The 25,629-nt window shown below is 39.8% G+C and overlaps 1 protein-coding gene across 1 annotated transcript in view; it reads left to right on the top strand.

The window, feature by feature from the left end:
• dnah9 (dynein, axonemal, heavy chain 9) overlaps positions 1-25,629 on the top strand; it is a 550,870-nt gene that overhangs the window by 79,361 nt on the left and 445,880 nt on the right. Inside the window, exons 19-25 of the mRNA XM_073025877.1 lie at positions 3,603-3,769; positions 8,565-9,435; positions 11,009-11,139; positions 12,495-12,621; positions 20,409-20,561; positions 22,514-22,639; positions 23,424-23,663. Coding sequence (XP_072881978.1) covers positions 3,603-3,769; positions 8,565-9,435; positions 11,009-11,139; positions 12,495-12,621; positions 20,409-20,561; positions 22,514-22,639; positions 23,424-23,663 — 1,815 coding nt within the window. The remainder of the gene's footprint in view (positions 1-3,602; positions 3,770-8,564; positions 9,436-11,008; positions 11,140-12,494; positions 12,622-20,408; positions 20,562-22,513; positions 22,640-23,423; positions 23,664-25,629) is intronic.

A 25,629-nucleotide genomic window follows, 5' to 3' on the forward strand; every position in this document is an offset into this window, starting at 1 on the left:
CTGATGTTATTTTCTATGCCTTCATCTAAATCGTTAACATAAATGGTAAACAGCTGTGGTCCCAATACCGAGCCCTGTGGCACCCCACTAGTCACCACCTGCCATTCCGAGAAACACCCATTCACCGCTACCCTTTGCTTTCTATCTGCCAACCAGTTTTCTATCCATGTCAATGCCTTCCCCCCGATGCCCTGAGCTTTGATTTTACCCACCAATCTTCTATGTGGGACCTTATCAAATGCCTTCTGAAAATCGAGGTACACTACATCCACTGGATCTCCCCCGTCTAACTTCCTGGTTACATCCTCGAAAAACTCCAACAGATTAGTCAAGCATGATTTACCCTTGGTAAATCCATGCTGGCTCGGCCCAATCCTATCACTGCTATCTAGATATGCCACTATTTCATCCTTAATAATGGACTCTAGCATCTTCCCCACCACCGATGTCAGGCTGACACGTCGATAGTTCTCTGATTTCTCCCTCCCTCCTTTCTTAAAAAGTGGGATAACATTAGCCATTCTCCAATCCTCAGGGACTGATCCTGAATCTAAGGAACATTGGAAAATGATTACCAATGCATCCACAATTTCCAGGGCCACCTCCTTTAGTACCCTAGGGTGCAGACCATCTGGACCTGGGGATTTGTCAGCCTTCAGTCCCATCAGTCTTCTCATCACCGTTTCCTTCTGAATGTCAATCTGTTTCATTTCCTCTGTTACCCTATGTCCTTGGCCCATCCATACATCTGGGAGATTGCTTGTGTCTTCCTTAGTGAAAACAGATCTAAAGTACTCATTAAATACTTCTGCCATTTCTCTGTTTCCCATAACAATTTCACCCAATTCATTCTTCAAGGACCCAACGTTGTTCTTAACTATCTTCTTTCTCTTCACATACCTAAAAAAGCTTTTGCTATCTTCCTTTATATTCCTGGCTAGCTTGCGTTCGTACCTCATTTTTTCTCCCCGTATTGTCTTTTTAGTTAAGTTCTGTTGTTCCTTAAACACTTCCCAATCATCTGTCCTCCCACTCACCTTAGCTCTGTCATATTTCCTTTTTTTTAATGCTATGCAATCTCTGACTTCCTTTGTCAACCACTGTGGCCCCTTTCCCCCCTTTGAATCCTTCCTTCTCTGGGGGATGAACTGATTTTGCAGCTTGTGCATTATTCCCAAGAATACCTGCCATTGCTGTTCCACTGTCTTTTCTGCTAGGCTATCCATCCAGTCAACTTTGGCCAGCTCCTCCCTCATGGCTTCATAGTTTCCCCTGTTCATCTGCCACACTGACACCTCTGAGCTGCCCTTATCCTTTTCAAATTGCAGACAAAAGCTTATCATATTGTGATCACTACCTCCTAATGGCTCCTTTACTGCGAGATCGCTTATCAAATCCTGTTCATTACATAACACTAAATCCAGAATAGTCTTGTCCCTGGTCGGCTCTCGTACAAGCTGTTCCAAGAACGCATCCCTTAGGCACTCTACAAACTCCCTATCCTGTGGTCCAGCACCAACCTGATTCTCCCAGTTCACCTGCATGTTGAAATCCCCCATAACTACTGCGACATTACCTTTGCCACATGCCAATGTTAACTCCCTATTCAACTTGCACCCAATATCCATGCTACTGTTTGGTGGCCTGTAGACAACACCCATTTGGGTCCTTTTGTCCTTACTGTTCCTCAGTTCTATCCACACAGACTCTACTTCTCCTGACCCTATGTCCCCCCTTGCAAAGGACTGAATCTCATTCCTCACCAACAGGGCCACCCCACCCCCTCTGCCCACATTTCTGTCCCTACGATAGCACGTATACCCTTGTACATTCATTTCCCAGGTCTGATCTCCCTGCAGCCATGTCTCCGTTATCCCAACAACATCATAGTTACCCATTCACACCTGGGCTTCAAGCTCATCCGCCTTATTTCTGACACTTCGTGCATTCAGATATAGGAGCAGAATTAGGCCATTCAGCTCATTGAGTCTGCTTTGCCATTCCATCATGGCTGATCCCAGATCCCACTTTCCAACCCTCCCCCCGCCCATCCATACACTTACCTTCTTGCCATGTCATTTGATGCCCTGACCGATCCAGTAACAATGAATTTCTGCCTTAGATGTACGCATGGACTTGCAATCTGTGCTACATTGCAATCTGTGGCAGAGTATTCCCCAGATTCACTACTTGCTGGCTAAAGCATTCCTCCTTACCTCTGTTCTAAAAGGTTGCCCCTCAATTTTGAGGCTGTGCCCGCTAGTTCTGGATACCTCCACCATAGGAAACATCTTCTCCACATCCACCCTATCTAGTCCTTTCAACATTTGGTAGCTTTTGATGAGACCCTTCCCCCATTCTTCTAAATTCCAGTGAGTACAGGCCCAAATCTGTCAAACCTTTTCATTCCAAAAATCATCGTCATGATTGCAGCCCGCTGGAAAGTTTTCAAAGACCCTGAGCTCTTTTTAAACCTTGCGCTGCCTCAGCAATGATGTTTGCTGCCTGCCTTCATTTCATCTTCCATCTACCCAATCCTTCAATTAAGTGCAAAAATGTGTAAATGAAATTGGCCGTAGGGGGTCCCGGGACTGAAATGGTCAGTCATGGCAATGTCAGCAAGGTGCACTCTGTTTTGGTCACGTGTTCACATAACTGCTTTGGGACTTGAATCTATAAACTTCTGACCAGAACAAGAGCTGAGCCTATTTCCAAAAGTAATTGTTTGCTTTTGTTGAAAATTGAATCAAATAATTACATCATCAAAGACCCCCATCATCCAGGCCAAGCTCTCTTCTCACTGCTGCCATTGGCGCCTTGGGACCTACACCAACAGGCTCAGAAACAATTCACCTGCAAACATCAGGCTCCTGAACCATCGTGGATAATTTCAATTATCTCAACTCTGAACTGGTTCAAATTCCAATGGACTCACTTTCAATAACTCTACAACTCATGTTCTCGGTATTATTTAATTACCTCTTTATTTGTTCAAATATGCAGTTTGTCTTTCTTTGCACATTGTTTGACAGTCTTTGTATGTGGTTTTCATTGATTCTATTGTATTTCTCTGCCCTACTGTGAATACCTGCAAGAAAATGAATCTCAAAGTACATACTTTGATAATAAATTTACTTGTAAGTTTGAACTTTACTTCATTGAATATGTTCTGATCACTGGAGTCATTCCTGAGTCTTGATCTTCTGAATAAGAGGCAGGAGACCTACAGTGTTTCTGATACTTACCTTACCTTGGTTTCAGAAGATCATGCAAGAAGTTTAAGGTGTTTGCTGGTAACATATTTCACTATACCACAGACCTATAAACTAGCTAAGTATTTAGAAAGGTCAATGTCACTTTGACCCTTCTAAGTTCTTAGCTACTCAATAGGCCTGTGAAGTGAAGGTCATTTGGATGGCAAAAGAATGTACTGGGGAGCAGTGTCTGTGAAACGTAGCAGAAGAGTGGCAAAACTTGGATCTTTATAAGAGGGTGCTTTCACATTGCTTACCTTGCTTCCAGAACTATTATTGAAATATACTAGATTGTGCAACATGGATTGAAGTGAAGGATACAGTATATGTTGATGCTTGTTTGTACAGGAGCTACCAGAGAAGTGGAACAATACTAAGAAACTAGCAGTGACAACAAAGCAACATGTGGCTCCCCTTCAGGCTAATGAAGTCACAATTATTCGCAAGAAATGTGCCAGTTTTGACGTGGAGCAACATAAGTTCCGAGAGCAATTTCGCAAAAATGCTCCTTTCAGGTGAGCAGTGACTGCACCTTGTGTATCAGCATTTACCGGTCGCAGACCAGCTTATAGCTAATGTGTGGTTAATATTCTAGTTTTTTTTGGCTTCTGTTTGTCTGGGACTATCACCATTTTACTTTTAGGTGGGCTTCAAGAATGTTTGGAAAGCACATACATGGAGTTGTGCACCCATATTTTTGAAATTTACGCTGGATTTGGTACCACACTGAATATTTTGATTTAAGGGGTATTAGGTTTGCACAGTGTTCAGATAGTTGAAGGATCACTTTGAGTACCAGATTTCACATCATGCTTGAATTATATTTCAACTGTTTCAAATTCCAGTAGATGTAAGATTGTTTTCTTGATGTAAATTTTACTCTACTACAGTGATAGATTAGTTGATGGACTGAATGCTGTTTTGATACTAAGTTGATATGGCTTCATATTCATGCGGAACAGGCGGTGTTAATGTGTTCCAGTCTAGCCTAATATATTAAGAACTGGTGGAAAGGAATAAGATAAAGTTTCCAATCAGAATTGCAACAGTTTGATAAAGAGGATGAAAATTTCACATATCTTCTATAAAACAACCATCGTTATAGATCCTTTCAGTAATTTTGTTTCCCTTAAAGAGTCACTTTGAGTTATGTACTGCAATATAGCTTAATGAAAAGTGTGCCTGCCTCAATTTCATGCTTTATAACAGTTTGATATGCTTTGATGCTTTGATCACCTCTTTACAGAAATATTTGTATGAATGTATTGCTTATTGCTAGGACTATGGTTATGATGGGAATAATATTAAGGTGGACAGCATCAATTCAATTGTATTTTATCCATCCCTTGAAGTTCATTTACATCGAGGTCGCTCATATTGTAAATATGGAGAGTTGCTGAACAGCTGTCCCATCTAATTCTGTCAGTTTCCATTGTCTGCTAATCCTAATTATTGGTACTGTGCCACTAGATTTTTTGGGGACCAATTTGCCAATGCTTAAAACTTGTAAATGTAACTTGTGCATATTCTATGATGTGGTTTAGCAATACGCTCAGTTGTACCATTTCTGCTATATTAGAGAATGAATCCACATGATATTACCTGAGGCACTGAATTTACACTCATTAAAATTAATCCCAAACTAGCTGACCTCATGAAATCCTCTTCACAAGTATTCAAGGAGTGGTGTCTAAATTCACAAAACTGTCCTGCAGACTTGTCAAAGAGCATTCTGCCTTGGATATATTCGCAGAATCATATCTTCAGGTATCCCTACAGGTTTCTCATCACAAGCCACATTGCCTACACCTGCCAGGGTAGACCATCAAAAAATGGCTGCACAGTGCACAAGGTTGGAGAAGATAGCCCTTGAAGCTCTCAACAGTGATTTCCAGGTTCTCTGGACATTAGACCAGGCAGAGGCTTGGAAAAGCAAACATCTGGACTGATGCAGGGTTTTGTTCTGAAACGTTGATAATTCCTTTCCTTCTACCGATGCTGCTTGACATATTGAGTTCTTCCAGCAGATTGCTTGTTGCTCCAGATTGCAGCATCTGCAGTCTTTTGTGTTTCCAGAAGCTAGGAAACTTCCTTTTACTTGATGCCTTCCTTCAGCTGAAGGATTAGTGCTCCTCCACATTGAACAACACTTAGAAGAAGCACTTAAAGTTAGAAGAACGCAGAACATATCCTGGCTGGGGACTAAGCTGGCCTGTGTCCTGAAGGATACAGCTGCCAGACTAGATCATGACAGACTGTAAATGAACCAACAAGAAAGATATAAACCTATTTGATTTGTGCTAACTCGGTCCACCCCAATCTGCCAGTGGAAATTAATCTGTCGTGATAATATTGGCAGAAACGACCACTCCACAGTACCTGTGGAAACAAGTTAAATCTTTGCAAAAAGTGTACCCTTAATTAAATTCCATGTCACTACAATTGAGCTAAATGAAACAAACCCAGAAGAGATCTGCCAGCTTATTACTGGGCGTCTATTAATAAATCATCCATGTGAGCCATTAGCAGCAGACAGTAATTCCATGGCTTGGCATAAAGCTCACTGTGCAATTACTGTCAATCCAGGAGATCAGCCTTATTTCAGTAGGAGTGCAGAAGGACATCCTGAGAGCAGCACTTGATAGACCTAAAAATGAACTGGCAACCTACTGAAGCTGCACTCCTGGACACGGTGTACGTTGCATAGCTAGAACATGTGGTGGACAGAGCTAAACATTCTCACAACAAGTGGATCAGATCAAAGTTCTGTATTCCTCCCAAATCATGAATAGGACACTAACATCTAACTGAAGAAGAAGACTTAAAGAGCATTTCAATTCTTTATGGTGGTGCAGTGTTGAAGCATATCTACATGATCATGTTTATGAGATCCCAATCACAGAAACCAGTTTTAGCCAATTTGATTCTAGGAAAAGGCTGAGAGTACTGGGTGTAACAAAGGCTGGGGTCTGCCTGCAATTCCAAATTCCTCTGTTCCAGGACGAGCTGCGCCTCTGGCCCAGCTGTTTCCATTCATCTGTAACACTGGCATCTACTCGACAATTGCAGAAAATTGTCCCTCAGTGAGCTGTCTTCAAAAAATGGACAAATCCGATTCAGTTGCTCCATATACCCTCAATTATCAGCATAGTTGTAGAAGTTATTTTCAACACTATTCTCAAGTGGCACCTATTTGCCAGTCAGTTAGTTATTGATACAAAGTTTGGGATTTCTTTAGGACCAGTTGCCTTATCATAACCTTGGTCTGAATATAAACCAAAAATCTGAATTCCAGAGATGGGCAATAATGATTTTCATTGACGTCAAAGCAATACTTCACAATGTGGCATCAAGAAGCATGGGTGAAGCTGAAGTCAGTTGCTATTGAGGGGCCAATCACTCCTATGTTTAGAGACATTTCAGGAAGATGGTTTATATTTGTTGAAGGTCAGCCGTTCCTGCTGCAGGATCCTTTTGCAGTACTTCCCCAGTAAGTATATTAGGCCCCTCCATGAACATCCTGGATTGACTGGAACAAAGCAGGGATGAGGCAGGGTATGGTGTGTTGTGATAAGTAAATCAGCTTGAAATACTCAACACAGTCCGTCATCTACAAGGCATACCGTAGATGTCGGATTATAAGCCGCTACTTTTTTCCCATGCTTTGAACAGCATTGAACATAGCGGCTTATAATAAGGTGCGGCTAATAGAAAGTTTTTTCCCATGCCGCCAAAACATTTTGCCTCGTAACAGTAGACCAATAAAATTGATGAGTAGTTCACAGAGGTCCAATGAAATTGTACGATAAATCAAGCGCACTTCACAAATTATTGTAAATCAGCCATTTGTACTCACCCTCATCAACATGGAAAACACTCGAAGAAAAGCGTATGATGCAGCTTTTAAGTTAAAGGCAATCAATCTGGCGGTTGAACAAGGAAATCGAGCTGCTGCGCGTAATCTTGGCATACATGAATCGATGGTGAGACGGTGGAGATTTAATTTGGGACTGCCGCTTCAGGTCAGGAATGGCTCACGTGATATTAGACAGCAGTACAAGGGAGGGAGGGAGCGAAACTGAGGATTCCGCTGCACCGAAACTGCTAGCGATTCAGTAAACAAAAAAACAGTAAAACTCGTGTGTGAATGGTATCGGGCCAATAAGGACACAAGTGTCCGATGTTACCAAATACCGGTAGGTATAACAAAGTTTAGCCTTACCAAATATGTGTAGCGAGGGTTTGGTTTGGGGGAAAAAGGAGTATAAATAAGAGCAGAATGTAAGGGGAAGGCAAAACGCGTTCTGCAATAAAGCCACGCTGCACTGTAATCCGGTGTTGGTTGTCTCTCTTCCAAAACGAACACAGGGCAGAATTTGAAGCCCAACACGTGTAATATCTTTCTGTGTAAATATCTCATATTACAAGCGGCCGAAAATCCGGTGCGCCGAAAATCCGGTCCGCCGGAAATCCAGTGCGCCGAAAATCCGGTCCGCCGGAAATCCAGTGCGCCGAAAATCCGTTCCGCCGGAGATTCGGTGCGGCCTAAAATCCGATGCGGCCTGTATAATTAAAAAAATGATTTTATTTCTAAAATTAGAGCCAGCGGCTATTAATCAGGTGCGCTCTGTAGTCCGGAATCTACGGTAATTCAGGAAAATGAGAATCACTGAATGCAACTCTGACAACTTCCAGGAAGCCAGATGCGATCATAACAAAACAGCCAACTTGACTGATATCGTATACATCACACACAGCATTTTTTCTGTCATTGTTGTACCATTTATAAAATATACCGTGGTTCCTCAGCCAAACTGTCTGACACCTCCCAAACCTGTGAGTTTTACTACCAAGAAAACGAGGCTTCAGGCATATGGAGACACCACACTTGCAGCATTCCCTTCAAGTCACACAGCATCCTGATGTGAATCTAAATCCTGGAACTTCCATCCCAACAACTGAAGAACCTTCACACGAAGGAATACAACTGTTAAAAAAGGTGGATCACTTCCATCTTCTTGAGGGCAATGAGAGATGGGCAATAAATTAAGGCTTTGCCAGCAATGCCCAGGTCCTGAAAAATTATTACATACAGTATAACCTCCATCTTTGTCATCACTGAAGATTCTTGTTTATTGATTGCATGAAGATATAGTAGCTACTGTATCATGCTGTGATTGCTATGATGTATCCATATTTTATTCAGTGGCCAAAGTGACTTTTCTTGAGTCTGTAATTATTAAATATGCAAAATGAAGAAAAGAAGTGTTGTATATTCTCTAATACAGTGATTTGTTTTCTTTTCATTAGGTTTGATAGTGTGCAAGCCTACCAAATACTGGATGTTGTCCACTCTCAGATCAGCCAGATGGAGACAACAATGAGCACCATTAATGAGTCTGCTGGTTTGTTTGAGGTCAACGTACCAGACTATAAGCAATTAAAACAATGTAGAAAAGAAGTACATCTTTTGAAACAACTGTGGGATATGATTTTTCTGGTACATTCAAGCATCGATGATTGGAAGACGACCAAGTGGAGAGAAATCAATGTTGAAAACATGGATCTAGAATGTAAAAAGTTTGCTAAAGATATCCGTGCCTTAGATAAAGAAGTGCGGGCATGGGATGCTTTCACTGGATTGGACCACACAGTAAAGAATATTTTAACTTCACTGCGGGCTGTAGCTGAACTTCAGAATCCAGCTATTCGCGATAGGCATTGGTATCAACTAATGCAAGCTACAAATGTAACATTTACAATGGATGATAGCACAACTCTAGCTGACCTCTTGAAACTGAATCTGCACAACTTTGAAGAAGAGGTTTGTGGAATTGTTGACAAGGCTGTAAAAGAAATGGGCATGGAAAAGGTATTGAAGGAGTTGAATGCCACTTGGAGCACTATGGAATTTCAGTACGAACATCACTCACGCACTTCTGTCCCATTGCTCAAATCAGATGAGGAGCTTATTGAGACCCTGGAGGACAACCAGGTCCAGCTACAGAACTTAATGACTTCCAAGTATATTGCCTTCTTTTTGGAAGAGGTATCCAGCTGGCAGAAGAAGCTGTCCATTGCTGATTCTGTGATATCAGTTTGGTTTGAGGTGCAACGAACGTGGTCACATCTTGAAAGCATCTTCATTGGGTCTGAAGATATTCGCTCTCAGTTGCCTGAGGTATAATAAACATTTACTTTGTATTTTTAAGTGTGATAAAATTGTAGCATTTAAATTTATAATTGTAAATCAGAAGTCGTGTCAGTTTTTGAGTTAATGTAAAAGTGAAAAATAGTGGAGAAAATAAGGGGCAATACACACAAAAGGCTGGAGAAACTCAGCAGTTTAGACAAAATTTATGGTTGTAAGGGAACAGTCGATGCTTTGGTCTAAGACATCTTGAACCAAAGCTGGACAGTCCATTTTCCCCTGACAGATGCCACTTGACTTGCAGAATTCCTCCAGCACTTTGTGTGTATGTTGCTCCAGATTTCCAGCATCTGCAGAATCTCTTGTGTCTCTGGAGAAAGAAAAAAACATTTGGATGGTTAGATGCACAAAGCACAAACATCTGAGACAAAAGGTAATTGGGAAGATCATGAAATATTGGGCTTTATCTCAATGGGGTTGAAATACAAAGAAATGTAAGTGATTTTTTAAATGGATGGAGTGCTGTCAAAGCTTATTGAAGTCATGCATGCAGTTTTGCCTGTAGGTCTTCAAGTAGAACATATTGGTCCTGGGCATGATGCAACTAGGGTTGACCAGAATGGTGTTGAGGGCTAACTTATGAAGATAGTTTGCATACAACTGGGTTGCATTTTTTGTGTTTTGAATGTTAAGTAACAATCTAATGACAATCTAATAACAACCAAATGTTCAGTAGTTTAATTCAGAAGGATGCAGAAATTATTTCCTTTGACTTAATTGCTGACTTTAGGGCAGCAATGAAGGTCTTCCTTCACAGTGTGTTCAGGGCTTCCTTCATTGTGTCAGGTGCATTCTCTCAGTTTTCACTACTGTCATGCAAGTCCTAAGTGGGGACTCAGGAATACTGACCCTCTCAGATTTAGGAGGATTCTTTATTGCCATTTCAGTAACAGTTTTGTTTTGCCAGTCAGGGCTGTTAGCCCTGAGCTGCACCCCCGAACCAGGAGGATCAGTGGACCACTCTTAGTGTGTCTTCTACCCTTTGGCTTATTTGGCATGGGTGACCCTACCCAGAGCCAAAGTATAAAGCTCTGGCCCCAGCTGGCATAGCTCTCTAGGTCATTGAGGCAAGCAAGCCTCCAAACCACGACAAAGTTGTGAAGACAAAATCTTGGAAGATTTCTTCTAAGGTCAGGGAGAAATCTAGATCAAAGGATCTAATTCTACACTAGTGCTAGGCTACTAGTGAAACTAAAGAGCACTTTTTCACACTTAGTGTTTGGAAATCTAGACTTTGTCATCTTTGTCACAAGATTGTGGATGCTGGGTCTGTTGAAATGTTCAAGATCGAAGAGGTCAGATATTTACTAGTTAAAACTATAAAAGAACATAGATTGATTAAAGGTGTTTATATATTTATCAAGCAAGATCAAGCTCTTTATCTTCAATTCATTTCCTTTTCATCTTTTTCTAAATATTTAGAGGCCACTTTAAAAGCATAAATAACACTTCTCATTTTTGGAAGTTGTTCTGTTCATATTTTATGATAAAATAGGAAGTAAAAATGTGTTAGAAAATTACGGCTGTGCTGTGCGTCATGTAGGATTCCAAACGCTTTGATGGCATTGATAAAGACTTTAAAGAACTGGCATGGGATGCTGAGAGAACTCCAAATGTAGTAGAAGCCACTAACAAACCAGGATTGTGTGAAAAGCTTGAAGACATCCAAGTGAGGTAAGTTAAAACTTTTCTCATTTGATTGAATGAACTAAATGAAATATTGAGGGCTGTAATAAAATGAAGTGGAGTAAAACAATTTGTCAGTGAAGTCATGACCTTAGTCATCTTTTGAAAGTACTTGGGGGCACAAAGCTTGTTCTGGCTATATTCCGTCTTCAGCTGCTCTGCTCCTTGAGATTGTAAAGCACAATAAAACCCACTCCTAAAGTTAAACTACTGGATAATGGAGTTGGAAGGGCATTGTTAAGAATCGTAAGAAAGTAAGTGATATGATAAGCTTCTGTTTTTCTTTCATTAAGGCCAGGGGCCTTGGAGACTTGTTGAAATCCTGTCCGAACAACTGGGCAATTTAAAATATGTAAATCTGGAGAATGATATTTCTGTCAGTAATGGTGACCGCAGAAGTATTAAATTATTGTAAGGACAATAATGATTCACAAATGCTCTTTAGGACTGGAAATCTGCTGTCCTGAAACAGTTTAGCAATGTGTTAAATTGACTTGTAAGCTATTCAATTATAATAACTGCTAGGGCTGGGCAATGAAAGTATTGGCCTTTGCCAAATCATCCACTTCCCATAAAAGGCCAAAGCTAGCAAAACTTGTTCAGCGAGCATGATGCTAGTCTTCTGGAACTTGATTGCTTTTGCATATACAGATGGGATATGAGTGAAAACTCATAGGTCTTAGGCCTAAATGTCCTGGTATGTAATGGTAATCGCTCGTGGAAAGAAGATGGGACCTTAAAGTCTATGTGGATAACTTATCCAGAATAGCAGAGACAACATGAGAAATGTTCCAAAGGCTGCAGCCTTTCTGAGGAATTAGAACATTTTGTAAACTAGGCTAATGTCATTTTGCACTAGGCAAGACCCACAAGGCTTTGAAAACCTCAAGATGTATACTTACCAGTCTGGATGTCTATTTACCTTTTTTAATTTTTGTGTTGGTGGCTGGCCAGGGTGTTATTTTCAAAATATAAAAAAAGTCAATCACATTTTTTGCTCAGTGTAGTAAGACTCCAATAATCCTGTGTCTACTGTTTGTTTGGAAGTTCCAGTGCTTTAGCATCCGGGTCATCTGGTCTGTTACTTATACTCCTTTTTACCACCATTTTTACCACCATGGTTTGCACCATTCCCTGTAAATTCACTGGAAAACTTGTGCTGGTTTGTAAAATCAAAGCAGTGAATTAAAAGTTTGCGGTACTAGAAATCCAGAAAATCTGCCAGTTGGGAACTACCAGAGTCCTGTGGATGCTAGGTTATCAGAGTTTTATGAGAAATGTCGTTCAGTAAATCTTAAGTGTGATGTAAATGGGTGCTTTGTTCTTATTTTCTTCCTGCATAGACTGGCTCTCTGTGAAAAAGCCCTGGCTGAATATCTTGACACCAAAAGACTGGCCTTTCCCAGGTTCTATTTTATTTCCTCTGCTGATTTGTTGGATATTCTATCCAATGGGACCAACCCTCATCAGGTGAGCATCTCAGTATGCTAGCTGAAGGGTTAGAAGGTTACAAAATGCTGGGGTTATTAATATTGCATAAATAGCTCAACTTCTGCACACTGTGTAAAATTGTACAAATTCAGGTAAAGTGTGAATCTAGAATTATAATCAGATGTCAGGTAGAATGTGAATTTTTAATTATAATCAGATGTATTTTTGACAATATTTTTTCTTATTGATGTAGAACTAACTTAATCACTTAGTAGCACCATATTGCTAAACAGTTGTGATATGTTTTTGAAGGTCTGTAATACTGACATATTGACCTTTCAGACATTAACATTTATTACCTAGGCTTGTGACACAAACAAATGCTGGAATTTGGACCAAAACAAGAATAAAATACTGAAAGAATTCAGTGGATTCTGTGGAGGGAAAGGGGTAGTTGATAGTTTGCATCTCAAAATGATATTGTCCATATTGGTCAGTACTCCTCCTTTAACATAGAGTTATAAAACACTACAACACAGCAACCAGCTCTTCGGACCATGTCCATGCCAATCTGTTATTCTGCCTAGTTCCATTAATGTGTACCTGGATCATTGCCCTTCAAACCTCCCCCATCCATGTACTTATTCAAGCTTCTCTTAAATGTTGCAGTTGAACCTGCATTGTTCTGGTAGCACAGTCCATACCCCCCACTCTTTGAGTGATGAAGTTTTCCCTCAGGTTCTCCTTAAATATTTCACCTGTCATCCTTTACCTATGACCTCTAGCTCTAGTTTCACCCAACCTCAATGGAAAAATGTGTTTACGTAAAGCTTATCTATACCCTTCATAATTTTGTATAACTCGATCTTGTCTCCTGTCATTCTTCTCCACTCCAGGGAGAAGAACGTTCTAACCTATTCAACTTTTCTCTATAATTCAGGTCCTCAAGTCCTGCAACAGCCTTGTAAATTTTCTCTGTACTTTTTCAAACTTGTTGATATCTTTTCTGTAGCTAAGTAACCAGAACTGCACACATTATTCAAATTTTCCTCACTAAAGTCTTATATAGCTTCAACATAACATCCCAAATCCTGTACTCAGTGCTCTAATTTATTGAAGCCAGTATGCTCAAAGCTGTCTTTACAACTCTATCTACAGTACTTGTGACACCACTTTCAAGGAATTGTGGATCTATATTCCCAGATCCCTCTGTTCTACTGAACCCTTCAGTGTCCTTCCAATCACTGTGCAAATCCTACCCTGGTACCTTCTCTCAAAGTGCAACACCTCACACCTGTCTGTATTAAATTTCATTTGTCATTTTTCTACTCATTTTTTGAGTTGGTTCAGATCCTGCAGCAAGCTTTGATAGTTTTCCTCGCTATCTACTATGGCCCCCAGTCGAGGTGTTATCTGCAAATTTGCTGATCTAGTTTACCACGTTATCATTCAGATTGTTGATACGGATGGCAAACAACAATGGACCCAGTATTGATCCCTGGGGCACATCACCAGTCACAGGCCTGCAGTCAAAGAGGCAACCGGCTGCTGCTGGATGCAGATCTTGCATGTGTAGTCATCATCAGGGACACTGTCTTCCCACATTTTACAAGAGGAGCATTCCACTGTCATGACAGTCATTCCCACTCTTAATGTGCAATAAGAAGGAAAGAAATAAACAGATGCTAGAAGCTTATCTTAATCTCCACCTCTTCTCGCTGGCCTATTGAGTTGAAACCCCAAGGTCCCCAATCTAACCCTGTCCACTCCAACAATGGCTCTGCAAAAAGTACCCTCTCCCTTTTGAAAATCTCGAGCTTATTAGCTACAAACAATGGGCCTTGCAGTAGCAAGCTCGTGGAATTTCTAGCCCAGCAAACTTTAGTAGACAAATTCTGATTCAGTAACATGCTTAACCAGATGCGACATAATGTAAAAACTTGCTTTTTTCATTTGTTATTTAACAATCATTGCATTCTAAATACCTTTTCTGAATGTAAATACTTTTTCTACATAATTTGTAATGCTTAACAAAATGACAAACGTCAGTAAGGCAGCTTATGTGAAATACTTGCAATTTTCTGTTTCTTCAGGGTTTTGATTTAGTTTTTGTTCTGGAGTGTTTACTGAAGGCATCAGAGGACAGGGGAGGAACTGATTTACTAACACTTGTTCGTTCGTTATGTATCAAGTCAAATGACAATGGTGATCATGATCTTTCCATGACCAGGATTGCGCTTGGAAATTTTTTCTATAGAAGTGGTTTGTCATTGCTGCCTTCTGGGCAGTGTCTTCACAACACAGGTGATCCCAGCCATTAGCAATACTCTTCAGAGGTCGCGTAACCAGCACTTGTGATACGTACCAGCTGCTCATACGTTTCAGGTGACCCTGATCGTGGAACTAAGTAAGTGCAACACATTGCCCAAGGGAGACCTTCAGGATAGTGGAGGAAGGAGCACCTTACACCTCCTTTGATAGAGATGTATCCCCACCCTGCCACCCATTACTAACACTATGTCTATTTATATTTCAGAATCAGAATCAGGTTTATTATCACCAGCATGTGATGTGAAATTTGTTAACTTAACAGCAGCAGTTCAATGCAGTACATAATCTAGCAGAGAGAGAGAAAAAATAATAATAAATAAAATAAAGCATAATGAATAAACAAGTAAATTATTTATGTATATTGAATAGATTTTTTAAAAATGTGCAAAAACAGAAATACTGAATATTTTTTAAAATAATGCTCAAAGCTTCAATGTCCATTTAGGAATTGGATGGCAGAGGGGAAGAAGTTGTTAGTGAATTGCTGAGTGTGTGTCATCAAGCTTCTGTATCTCCTACCTGATGGTAACAGTGAGAAAAGGGCATGCCCTGGGTGCTGGAGGTCCTTAATAATGAATGCTACCTTTCTGAGACAATGCTCCCTAAAGATGTCCTGGGTACTTTGTAGACTAATGCCCAAGGTGGAGCTGACCAGGTTTACAACCTTCTGCAGCTTCTCTTGGTCCTCCACAGTAGCCCCTCCATATCAGAGAGTGATGCAGCCTGTCAGAATGCTGTCCACGGTACAACTATAGAAGTTTTTGAGTGTATTGTTGACATGCCAAATCTCTTCAAACTCCTAATAAAATATAGCCACTGTCTTGCTTTCTTTATAACTACGTCGATATGTCGGGACCAGGTTAGATCCTCAGAGATCTTGACACCCAGGAACTTGAAACTGCTCACTCTCTCCACTTCCAATTCCTCTATGAGGATTGGTATGTGTTCCTTCGTCTTACCCTTCCTGAAGTCCACAATCAGCTCTTAGGTCTTACTGACGGTGCCAGGTTGTTGCTGCGGCACCATACCACTAGTTGGCATATCTCACTCCTGATGTAACTCAGTTTTTGAGTTGTGCTTTTTAATTTTTTTAACAATTTTCTCGAACTTTAATTTCATATTAAAACCGATATTATAAAATTAATTCATTTTACTGTAAGGTAAATGAGGTTTGGGAAATGCACGTGGGATTGGTTTCTGGTTTGCTGACTGAGCATTTTGGTTAATTGTTCTGTATGTCTTCACCATTCCTGGACACCACAGAACCCAAAAGAACAATTCATCACATGAATTTAACAATTATGACTATAAATCTGCAATGTCTTTGTGGGCTTTTTTTGAGTTTGCTTCCATTCATTTTTGACAGCTGTATTCATGGTACGGAGAAACAAGCAGTAACCTATGTCAGGGATGATGGAGAGCAAATGTCAGCAACTATGCAAAAGTCCAAGTTCCTCCCTTGGTACAATTGAGTTGCATTCAGCAATTCACCCATTTAGCATACTCTCAAATCTTTTTTTTTCCCTCATTCTCCATGTTAAGTTGCAGCTGGTTTAAGTAGATTTAATATTTAAAAATAAGAGCCAAAAATGTTGCAAATATTTATAATTGTTATACCAGTATTTAGTCTTTCAGAAGGATTGAATATTTGGTATCGACCTTAATCAAACATAAGTATATTCTACTGACAATAACAAACTAAGGAGGCAAGCCCTCATTACTCATTGCCAGCAATTGTACTTCGGGTTGTATTAGTGTATTCATGGCACACAAATGTTTACAACTATTTGTCTATGTAAAAGGCAAATATATTTCATAAAGGAATGAGTTATTGCAGATTGCAAACTTAATATTCCACAGTAGAATGACAGGAAAATTACTTAGTAGCGCAAAGGAGAGACATTTTCATCTGTTCTGAGCTTTGGGGCACATAAGACAAAAAAAATTATCATTCGTCTTTCACCGATGTGGGAGATATCTAGCAAATAATCAGATCACTTCTGGATCAGGTGCTTTCCTGCCTCCTCCGTAGTATCACTAAAAAAAATACTAATCACTTTTTTGAGCTTTGTAATGCCATCAGAGCATTTTAACATTTATTAGAGGAGCAGATTTAAGTTGGAATAATGAGTCTATAGTATGATTTTCCTCTTGTCTACCAAGTTACTGATTTAAGCTGCACTGGTTAATCAGTGGTTAGGAAAGTTTCTCTCATTTTACTCAAACATAACTTTTCATCAGACAATTAAGATGACAGATATCATCAGTCATTTGCAGTTTTTTATCTGTAAACTCTGGGAATCACTGATGTTAGACACATAACAGTAATGGTGCTGATCCTTTGTTAAATTTTGAGAATATGTTTCTGGGTCATAAAGCTGTAAGCTGCATATGGACTTATTTCAGAACTGCTGAGTGGACAATTGATCTTGGGTTTCTCCTGGGATACTCACCATTACAGCACTCAGTCCTCTGTCAATTTGATTCAGTTGAAGTGACACAAGAAATTACTGAGGGCAGTGGATATGCTGTGTTATTAGACAACATCCCAGACAGTATTGAAGGTTTATGATCAGCTGAGCTGTTTCAGTTCTTTTATAATATTGACAATGCCAATAACTTCAAGGTGTTTTCTGATGACACATAAACAGGAACAATTCAATTTAACTAGTTAATACTCAATCTATCTTTGATTATTAGCAGTGTATTGAATACGTTATCGACTTTGCTATTGAATTGCATTAATCACCAATAACCTACTCACTGGCGCTGAGTTTTGGTTTTGTTAAACTTGTTCTGCTCTTTACATCATCACGCCATTGATCTCAAATGGATCAAATCTGAATTCCAGAGTTTAGTTGGGAGTGACTGTCCTTGACCTCAGTGCCAAACTGATTGAAAGTGGTATCAGGGAGCCCTAGTTAAACCGAAATCAGAGGGCATCAAGGGAAAATACACCAATGGTTGGGTTGTGATTGCTGGAGGTCAAACAATTCAACCCTAGTATGTTCCTGCAGGAGTTCTTCAGGGCAGCAGTCTCGGCACAACAATCTTCTGCTGCTTCATCATTGATTTTTGAGTCATAGAGGAATGCAGAATGGTTATGTTCATTGGCTGAATTTGTCTCTGCCAACCAGGGTGTTCATCTAAACTATTCCCTTTTGCTCATGTTTGGCTGGTACACCTTTAAAACATTCCTATTCATAAATCTTTTTTCAAATAAGGTGAGAAGTGAGAATATTTGGCGTGAGGTAATGTTAAAGTTATATAAGTCCCTAGTTAGATCCCACTTGGAGTACTGTATTCAGTTCTGGTCACTTCACTACAGGAAGGATGTGAATGCTATAGAGAGAGTGCAGAGAAGATTTACAAGGACTTTGCCTGGATTGGAGAATATGCCTTATGAGAATAGGTTGAGTGAACTTGGCCTTTTCTCCTAGCGATAGAGAATGAGAGGTGACCAGATAGAGGCATATAAGATGATGAGAGGAATTGATCATGTGGTTAGCCAAAGGCTTTTTCCCAGGGTTGAAATGGATAACACAAGAGGGCATAGTTTTAAGGTGCTTGGAAGTAGATACAAGGAGGATGTCAGAGGTAATTTTTTTCACACAGAGAGTGGTGGGTGTGTGGAATGCACTGCCATTGACGGTGGTAGAGGACGATACAATAGGGTCTTTTTAAGCGACTCTTCTATAGGTAGAAGGAGCTTAGAAAAATAGAGGGCTATGCAGTAGGAAATTCTAGGCAGTTTCTGGAGTAGGTTACATGGTCAGCACAACATTGTGGGCTGAAGGGCCTGTAATGTGCTGTAGATTTCTATGCTAATTGAACAATATTCATTTCCATTTGCTACTGCTCAGCAATTGGAAAGGTTTGTTCTTGCATGGAGAAATGACACAGATGTCACATTTAGGCCACAAAATTGACAAAGATGACTATTTTCAACAAAAGTGAACCTAATTATTTACTTTTGAGATTCAGTACCATTGTCATTGATGAGTCTCCATCATCAGCACCCTATTGGAAGGAAACTAAGCTAAATCAGCTACATGAATAGAGTCACTAGAAAACTATCCTGTCATGAATAACTCACCACCAGATACTCTAGAGTATCTTTACCATCTCTTAGGCATGAGCCAGGAGTGTAACAGAATACTCTCTACTTGCCTAGTCAAATGCATCTTAAGCAGTTCTCATACAAAACAACTCACGTGATTTGCATTCAGTCCATCATCCTAGGCATTCATTCTCTCTGCACCAGCTCATCATAGTTGCACCATGTTAGGTGTATGGCACCTAAAAAGAACACAGCAGTCACACACCTAAACTGCTCCAGCATCACATCCTAAACTTTGAATTCAGCTACAGAGAACACGGACAACAGGTAACACATCTGAGTAGTATATAATGTAATCCTTATTTGGAAATTCACATTGCATCATCACTGAGTAAGAATTCTGGGCACTGTAGGAGTACCTTCGGTGTAAGGATTGCTGCGATTCAAGCAGGCAGCTTACCAGTACCCTTTAATGGTAATTCACACAGAGAGTGGTGAATCTGTGGAATTCTCTGCCACAGGAAACAGTTGAGGCCAGTTCATTGGCTATGTATAAGAGGGAGTTAGATATGGCCCTTGTGGCTAAAGGGATCAGGGGGTATGGAGAGAAAGCAGGTACAGGGTTCTGAGTTGGATGATCAGCCATGATCATACTGAATGGCGGTGCAGGCTTGGAGGGCCGAATGGCCTACTCGTGCACCTGTTTTCTATGTTTCTAGATGGAGTATGTGTATTGGGCTTAGTTATGAGTCCTATATCCAGAAAAATGAATAAATGGAAACTTTGTAAACTTCATTGTATTGAGAATTGCTGTTTTATTTCATGCTTCCTTTATTACTGTCAGGATGATGAATAAATTTTCAAAGAAATAGCTTATAGATATAGAGTTTATTTTACAAACCTAAAAATTTAAGTCAGAATTTGTCCTCTGTTTATTAAAGTTGCAGGCATATATTTTGCTTTACTTCCACTGTATTGATATCATTGAAGTGTCTATTGGAAGCAGGGTTTAACAATATTGAACAGATATGATGAAGGAAACATTTCTATACATTTCCAGACTCGTTTAGATTCAGTGGAAAGATTATAACATTATAGAATAGGCAACCCAGGATCGACTCCTCCCGCTGCCTGTAAAGCATTTGTACGTTCTCCACGTAACTGTGTGGGTTTCCTCCCACACTCCAAAGATATACCAGTTACTAGGTTAATTGGTCATTGTAAATTGCCCCATTATTAAGCTAGGATTAAATTGGGAAATTGCTGGGCAGCATGGCTCGAAGGGCTGTAAGGGCTATTCTGCAGTGTATCTCAATAAATAAATAAAACAGCTGTAGAAAATTTCACAGTTCTCTGTGGAAAGCAGAACTTTTGGATTAGTTTCAAGACATCTGCTGAAGAAATGTGAACCATTTTTGAATCATTCCAATTGTAGGTTCAACGTCATTTGGCTAAACTATTTGACAACATGGCCAGCATGAAATTCCAGACAGAGGGTGATAATAAGCCAACTAAAATGGCCTTGGGGATGTACAGCAAGGAGGATGAATATGTGAACTTCAAAGAGCCATGTGACTGCAATGGGCAGGTAGGAAAAGCATGTCTGTGTCTGCTGAAGCTATTCAAATGTGTTAATGAGTGGAAATGTTGTAACCTTGGATACAAGACTTCTTGAGAATTGCAAAGTGGGTGTGGTCATCTGATTGAAAATATCTGCCAACTCTCTTTCTACACCCCTCATAATTATCTATACCTCTGTAAAGATCCCTCTAGGCTTTTTTTTCTGCTCTAGAGAAATAAGCACAGACTTCCCTAACTCCATTTGTTCAATGCCAGAAAATTATGATGAATCTCTTTTGGATCCTCCCCCTCCTTTTCTCATGTGATCATCCTTTGCTGGTTTGAAATGTTCTCATTCCTCCTGTCCTTTATTCTTTTTGACAATATTATAAGAATTTTCTTAAAAACATTAAAAAAAAAAGGAGCAAGAGTAGACCCCTTGAGTGTGACCCACCATTCTATAAGACCATGATGAATACTCTGCTTGGCAACATTTTCCTTTCATTCCTACATGGCTTGATTCCTGTAATATCCCCCTCAGATAAAAATGTAATCAATGGTTTGAGTCTCTAAAACTCCACAATAGAGAATTCCAAAGATTCACCTTCATTTTATTGTAGACATTTTCCTCATTTCAGCCTTAAGTGGTTTACAATTTGGTTTAAAAGTTACCCTTCATTCTGGACTTCCATCTAGAATTGTAATGATCGCTATTCTAATTAATCTAACTTGATCTAACACTAAAACTTACCATGCAGCCAAATCTTATCACTTTTATAGTGGTTTTTGTGTTTTTAATAGATGTAAATTAGTCGTGCAATTAATTCTTGTTTCCAGTGTTTTTAATGCCAAACATTTACTCCAATGTCCCAACTACTATGGCCAACTTACATTTCATACTTTTAACAGTTCGCGTTGTTTAGATTTAAGTTTCTATTTTCAAATTGAAGTCCGAAACTTATGAGTCATGTGATCACTCTGCAGATTATTAATGACCCCCTTTTCAGTATACAACTGTAGATCTAAAATGACATATTTGTAGTTGGGGCTTTTGTGGGTGAGTGGGGAATGATTTCATGAACTGCTGCAGTGTATTGTGGATCCAAGGAAGAGCTGTTGCAAGGGTCTAGCATCTCACATTCTCGAGGGGAGCAGCCTACAGCCTGGGAGTAGCTAAGATTCGTAGTCCTCCTTACTTCATCCTAAAGCAGACCTGAGGCATTATGAAGGGTAGAGATCATCATCGATGAAAATTTTATAAGTATGCCTTGGTGCATGTTAAACTTGTGTTTATACATCAGATCAAGAAATTAGACTTTTTTGTGTTTGAGGTTAACTTTATTTTCCTCGGAACTTATTTTCCCTTCCAATTTGGGCATACATAAGTTTTAAAATAAAATATGTATCATTATTTTAGGCCTGATTCATCAATGTAACTTATGCTTTACCATTTCTTTTTCACTTTACTAAATTACTGTTGATATTTTCCTTCTATGCCTTTGGGAGTGGCTCTGTATCAAGGTTCGTAATGTCCCATCTCCAGGATGTTGGCGTATTTTGCAAACTTTATAAACACTTGCTAAATTTTTTGTTGTTTGACTTTTAAATTATGATTTGGAAATTCTGACAGAGCCTCTTACTTGGCCAAGCTTATGTTGCAGTTGTGTGTTTTGTGGAAGGAGAGGCAGAGGTTAATTAGACAATGTACCAGAGTTGTTAGGAAACAAGTGTAATTTGATCACATCCATAGATGGAATGACTGAACGGCTGGAGCTGTGAGTTTGGTGGGAATTACTAACTATATTGGACAAAACTGGAGGTTTAAACATGCCAAATTACTGTTTTTGATAACTGCTAATTTTTTTTTTACCAAATATATACCTTGGGTTTCAAATTTGTTTAAGGTAATTTGTTTAGTTGCTAAGATTGTGGTCCTGTTTGTGTCATAATGATGAAGACATTATTTACTTTCTGTTTAAGGTTGAGACTTGGTTGAATCGCGTGCTTGAAACCATGAGAGATACAGTGAGGCATGAAATGACTGAGGCTGTTGTGGCTTATGAAGAGAAGCCAAGAGATCAGTGGCTGTTCGATTATCCAGCTCAGGTAGGCCAGAACAAACAACGAATCTGGCTTTATCGCTAGCCTCTTGCTTGTATTTTAATCATATGATATATTTCCAGCCAGCCAACAGTGATCGAGTTCCATGGCACTATTACATGGAATGGATTTTGTCTTTATCACCTAGAAACCAGAGAAGAAAATAATTTGACACTGTTTAGCAGCATTCATCAGCTAATTTCATCCTCTGTTAAGAGATGTGTTACATCTAGTTGATACAAAATGAATCCATCGCTCTTTGGTTCTCCTGTGTTGACAAAGTAAAAAAAAACAATTCAAAGGTCACCAGAGCTATATATATTTGCATTGTTAATCTTAATCTGGTTGCTAAATTCTGCTACCAACCATGGGTTTCTGTTTAAAGTTGTAGACTGTATTTGTCTGATGAAAGGTCTTGGATCTAAAATGTTCAAATTACAGAGCTACGTAGAATGGGAACAGACCCTTCAGCCCAATTTGTCCATGTGAACCAAATTGCCAACTTGAGCTAGTTCCATTTTCCCACACATGGCTCAAATCACTCTAAATCTTTTTATCCTAATTTTATTTCTACTTCTGTGCATCCTGTCTGACCTGCTGGCTGCTTCTAGCACTTCGGTTTCAGGTTCCAAGCATTTGCAGTTTTCTTGTTTTTCATTTTTGTACTGTTCATTCCTTCCTTTTTAATAGTAGACAACTTGATGAATCCTCTATTAGTATGCAAAATAATATGTTTATTAATATTTATGAGACAATTCACTTTAAGTTGAACCTGCTTTTCTTGAACCAGGTAGCACTTACTTGCACACAGATTTGGTGGACTACAGAGGTTGGGATTTCCTTTGCCAGACTGGAAGAAGGATATGAAAATGCCATGAAGGAATATTACAAAAAGCAAGTTAACCAGCTGAATACACTTATCACCATGCTAATTGGTCAGCTCTCGAAGGGGGATCGGCAGAAGATCATGACCATCTGTACCATTGACGTCCATGCACGAGATGTTGTTGCAAAGATAATTGCTCAGAAGGTTGGTGCACCAAATACAATGAGATATTGACCATCTAATCCTATTTCATTGCAATGTCTCTCTTCATCTTTTACATTGTGCATTTTAAGTTGATCCTTCCCCTATAATTTTGAAACTTTTTAGGCATTTCAACCCATTGCTTTAACAGAATTATTATACACCTCTTATGATTTTCGATTCCATTGACTTTTATTGAACCAAAACGCTGACATTTTAATAAGTGGGAGATTTTGTATTATCCATATACCACTCTGCCCACTTCAAAATTATACCCAGTTAGCTTGTACCAGTAAGTATGTAAGCCAGCAGAAAAGATGTTGAACGCTGCTATCAGATATAATTTCTGTTTAGGTATATCACTTATGACTTCCTTTTTTCACATTGACATTTTTTGTTCACAATTTACATCCATGGCTTAGACCTTGGAATCAAAAGCGCAGCTTGGAGATCGGTGGTGGGGTGCGTGGTAAAAACAACCCTGAGGAGGATGGAACAAAAATTACAGAAAAATGTACCGAGCAGGACAATGATTGTCTAATGATTCCTCAACACAGATAAATGTGAGGTAGGACATCTTGGTAGAAGGATTAGGGCAAGTCAACTATTACCTGGAATTTGAATATCTGGATGGCGTAGCAAGAGGAGTTCAAGTTCAGTTTGTTGTCATTCAACCATACATAAATATACCACCAATGAAGCAACATTCCTCCGGATGAAGGTGCACAACACAACACAAAGTAACATTACCATTAATAAATTAACAAATAATATGACACAAATTTAAAAAGCAACCAGTATAATGCTACTGGTACTTCATAGTGATGAGACCTGGATGTTAGCAGGGAGTTCAGTAGTCTTACTGCCTGGGGAAGGACACTGTTTTCCATCCGAATAGTTCTTGTTCTAATGCTATGGTACCTCCTACCTGATAGTAAGTGGTCAAAGAGATTGTTGGATAGATGGGAGGAATCATTGACAATGCTAAGGGCCCTGCATATGCAGTGCTCTTGGTAAATATCTCTGATGGGTGGAAGAGAGACCCTGATATTCCTCTCAGTAGTCCACACAATCATTTGTAGGACTTGTGGTCAGATGCCTTGCAATTCCTGTACCAGATGTTGATGCAGCTGGTCAGGACACTCTCAATGGTATTCTGGTAAAAATTGGCTACGTGGCTGGGTGGGGGGAACCTCACTTGCTTGAATATGCTCAGGAAATGGAGATGCTGCTATGCTTGCTTGACCAAAGAGGCACCAAGTGATATCATCCATTATGTGCACTCTAGAAACTTGGTGCACCTAACTCTCTCCACAGAGGGGTCACTTATGTGTAGTGAGTAGTGGTTCAGCCAGCACCTTCCTGAAGTCCAGAACTATCTTTTTGGTCTTGTCTGCAATAAGACTGAAGTTATTGTGCTTGCACCATTCCACTGGCTGCTTTACGTCTTCTCTGGACACTGTCTTGTTGCCGTTGTTGTTGAGGCCAACCATTGTTGTGTCACCTTTGTTGTGTCATCAGCAAGCCTGGTTTAATTTCATCTGGATCCAGCAGTACAGTCATGCGTCAGCAGTGTGAATGGCAGTGGGCTGAGCATGCACCCTGAGGGGTGGCGGTGTTCAGCGTGATGAAGCTAGAGATGTTTCTGCCAATATGGACTGACTGTGGCCTTTCTGTCAAGAAGTCCAAGCTCCAATTACGGAGAGCGGTGTTGAGGGCAGTTTACCTACCAGATTTTGAGGCATAATTGCAATTAACAGTGATCTGAAGTCGATGAACAGTTCCCTGGCTTATGAATCACCATTTTCCAGATGGGACAGGATGGAGTGGAGTGCAGAGGTTAGGGCATTTTCAGTGGACTGATTTGTGAGATAAGCAAACTGGAAAGGGCCTAATATAGCAGGAAGTTGGAAGTTAATGCGATCCGTATACAGCCATTTAAAGCCCTTTGTTATGGAGGTCAGTGCCA

This window comes from Hemitrygon akajei, chromosome 22, assembly GCF_048418815.1.
Source record: "Hemitrygon akajei chromosome 22, sHemAka1.3, whole genome shotgun sequence".
Taxonomy (NCBI): Eukaryota; Metazoa; Chordata; class Chondrichthyes; order Myliobatiformes; family Dasyatidae; genus Hemitrygon; species Hemitrygon akajei.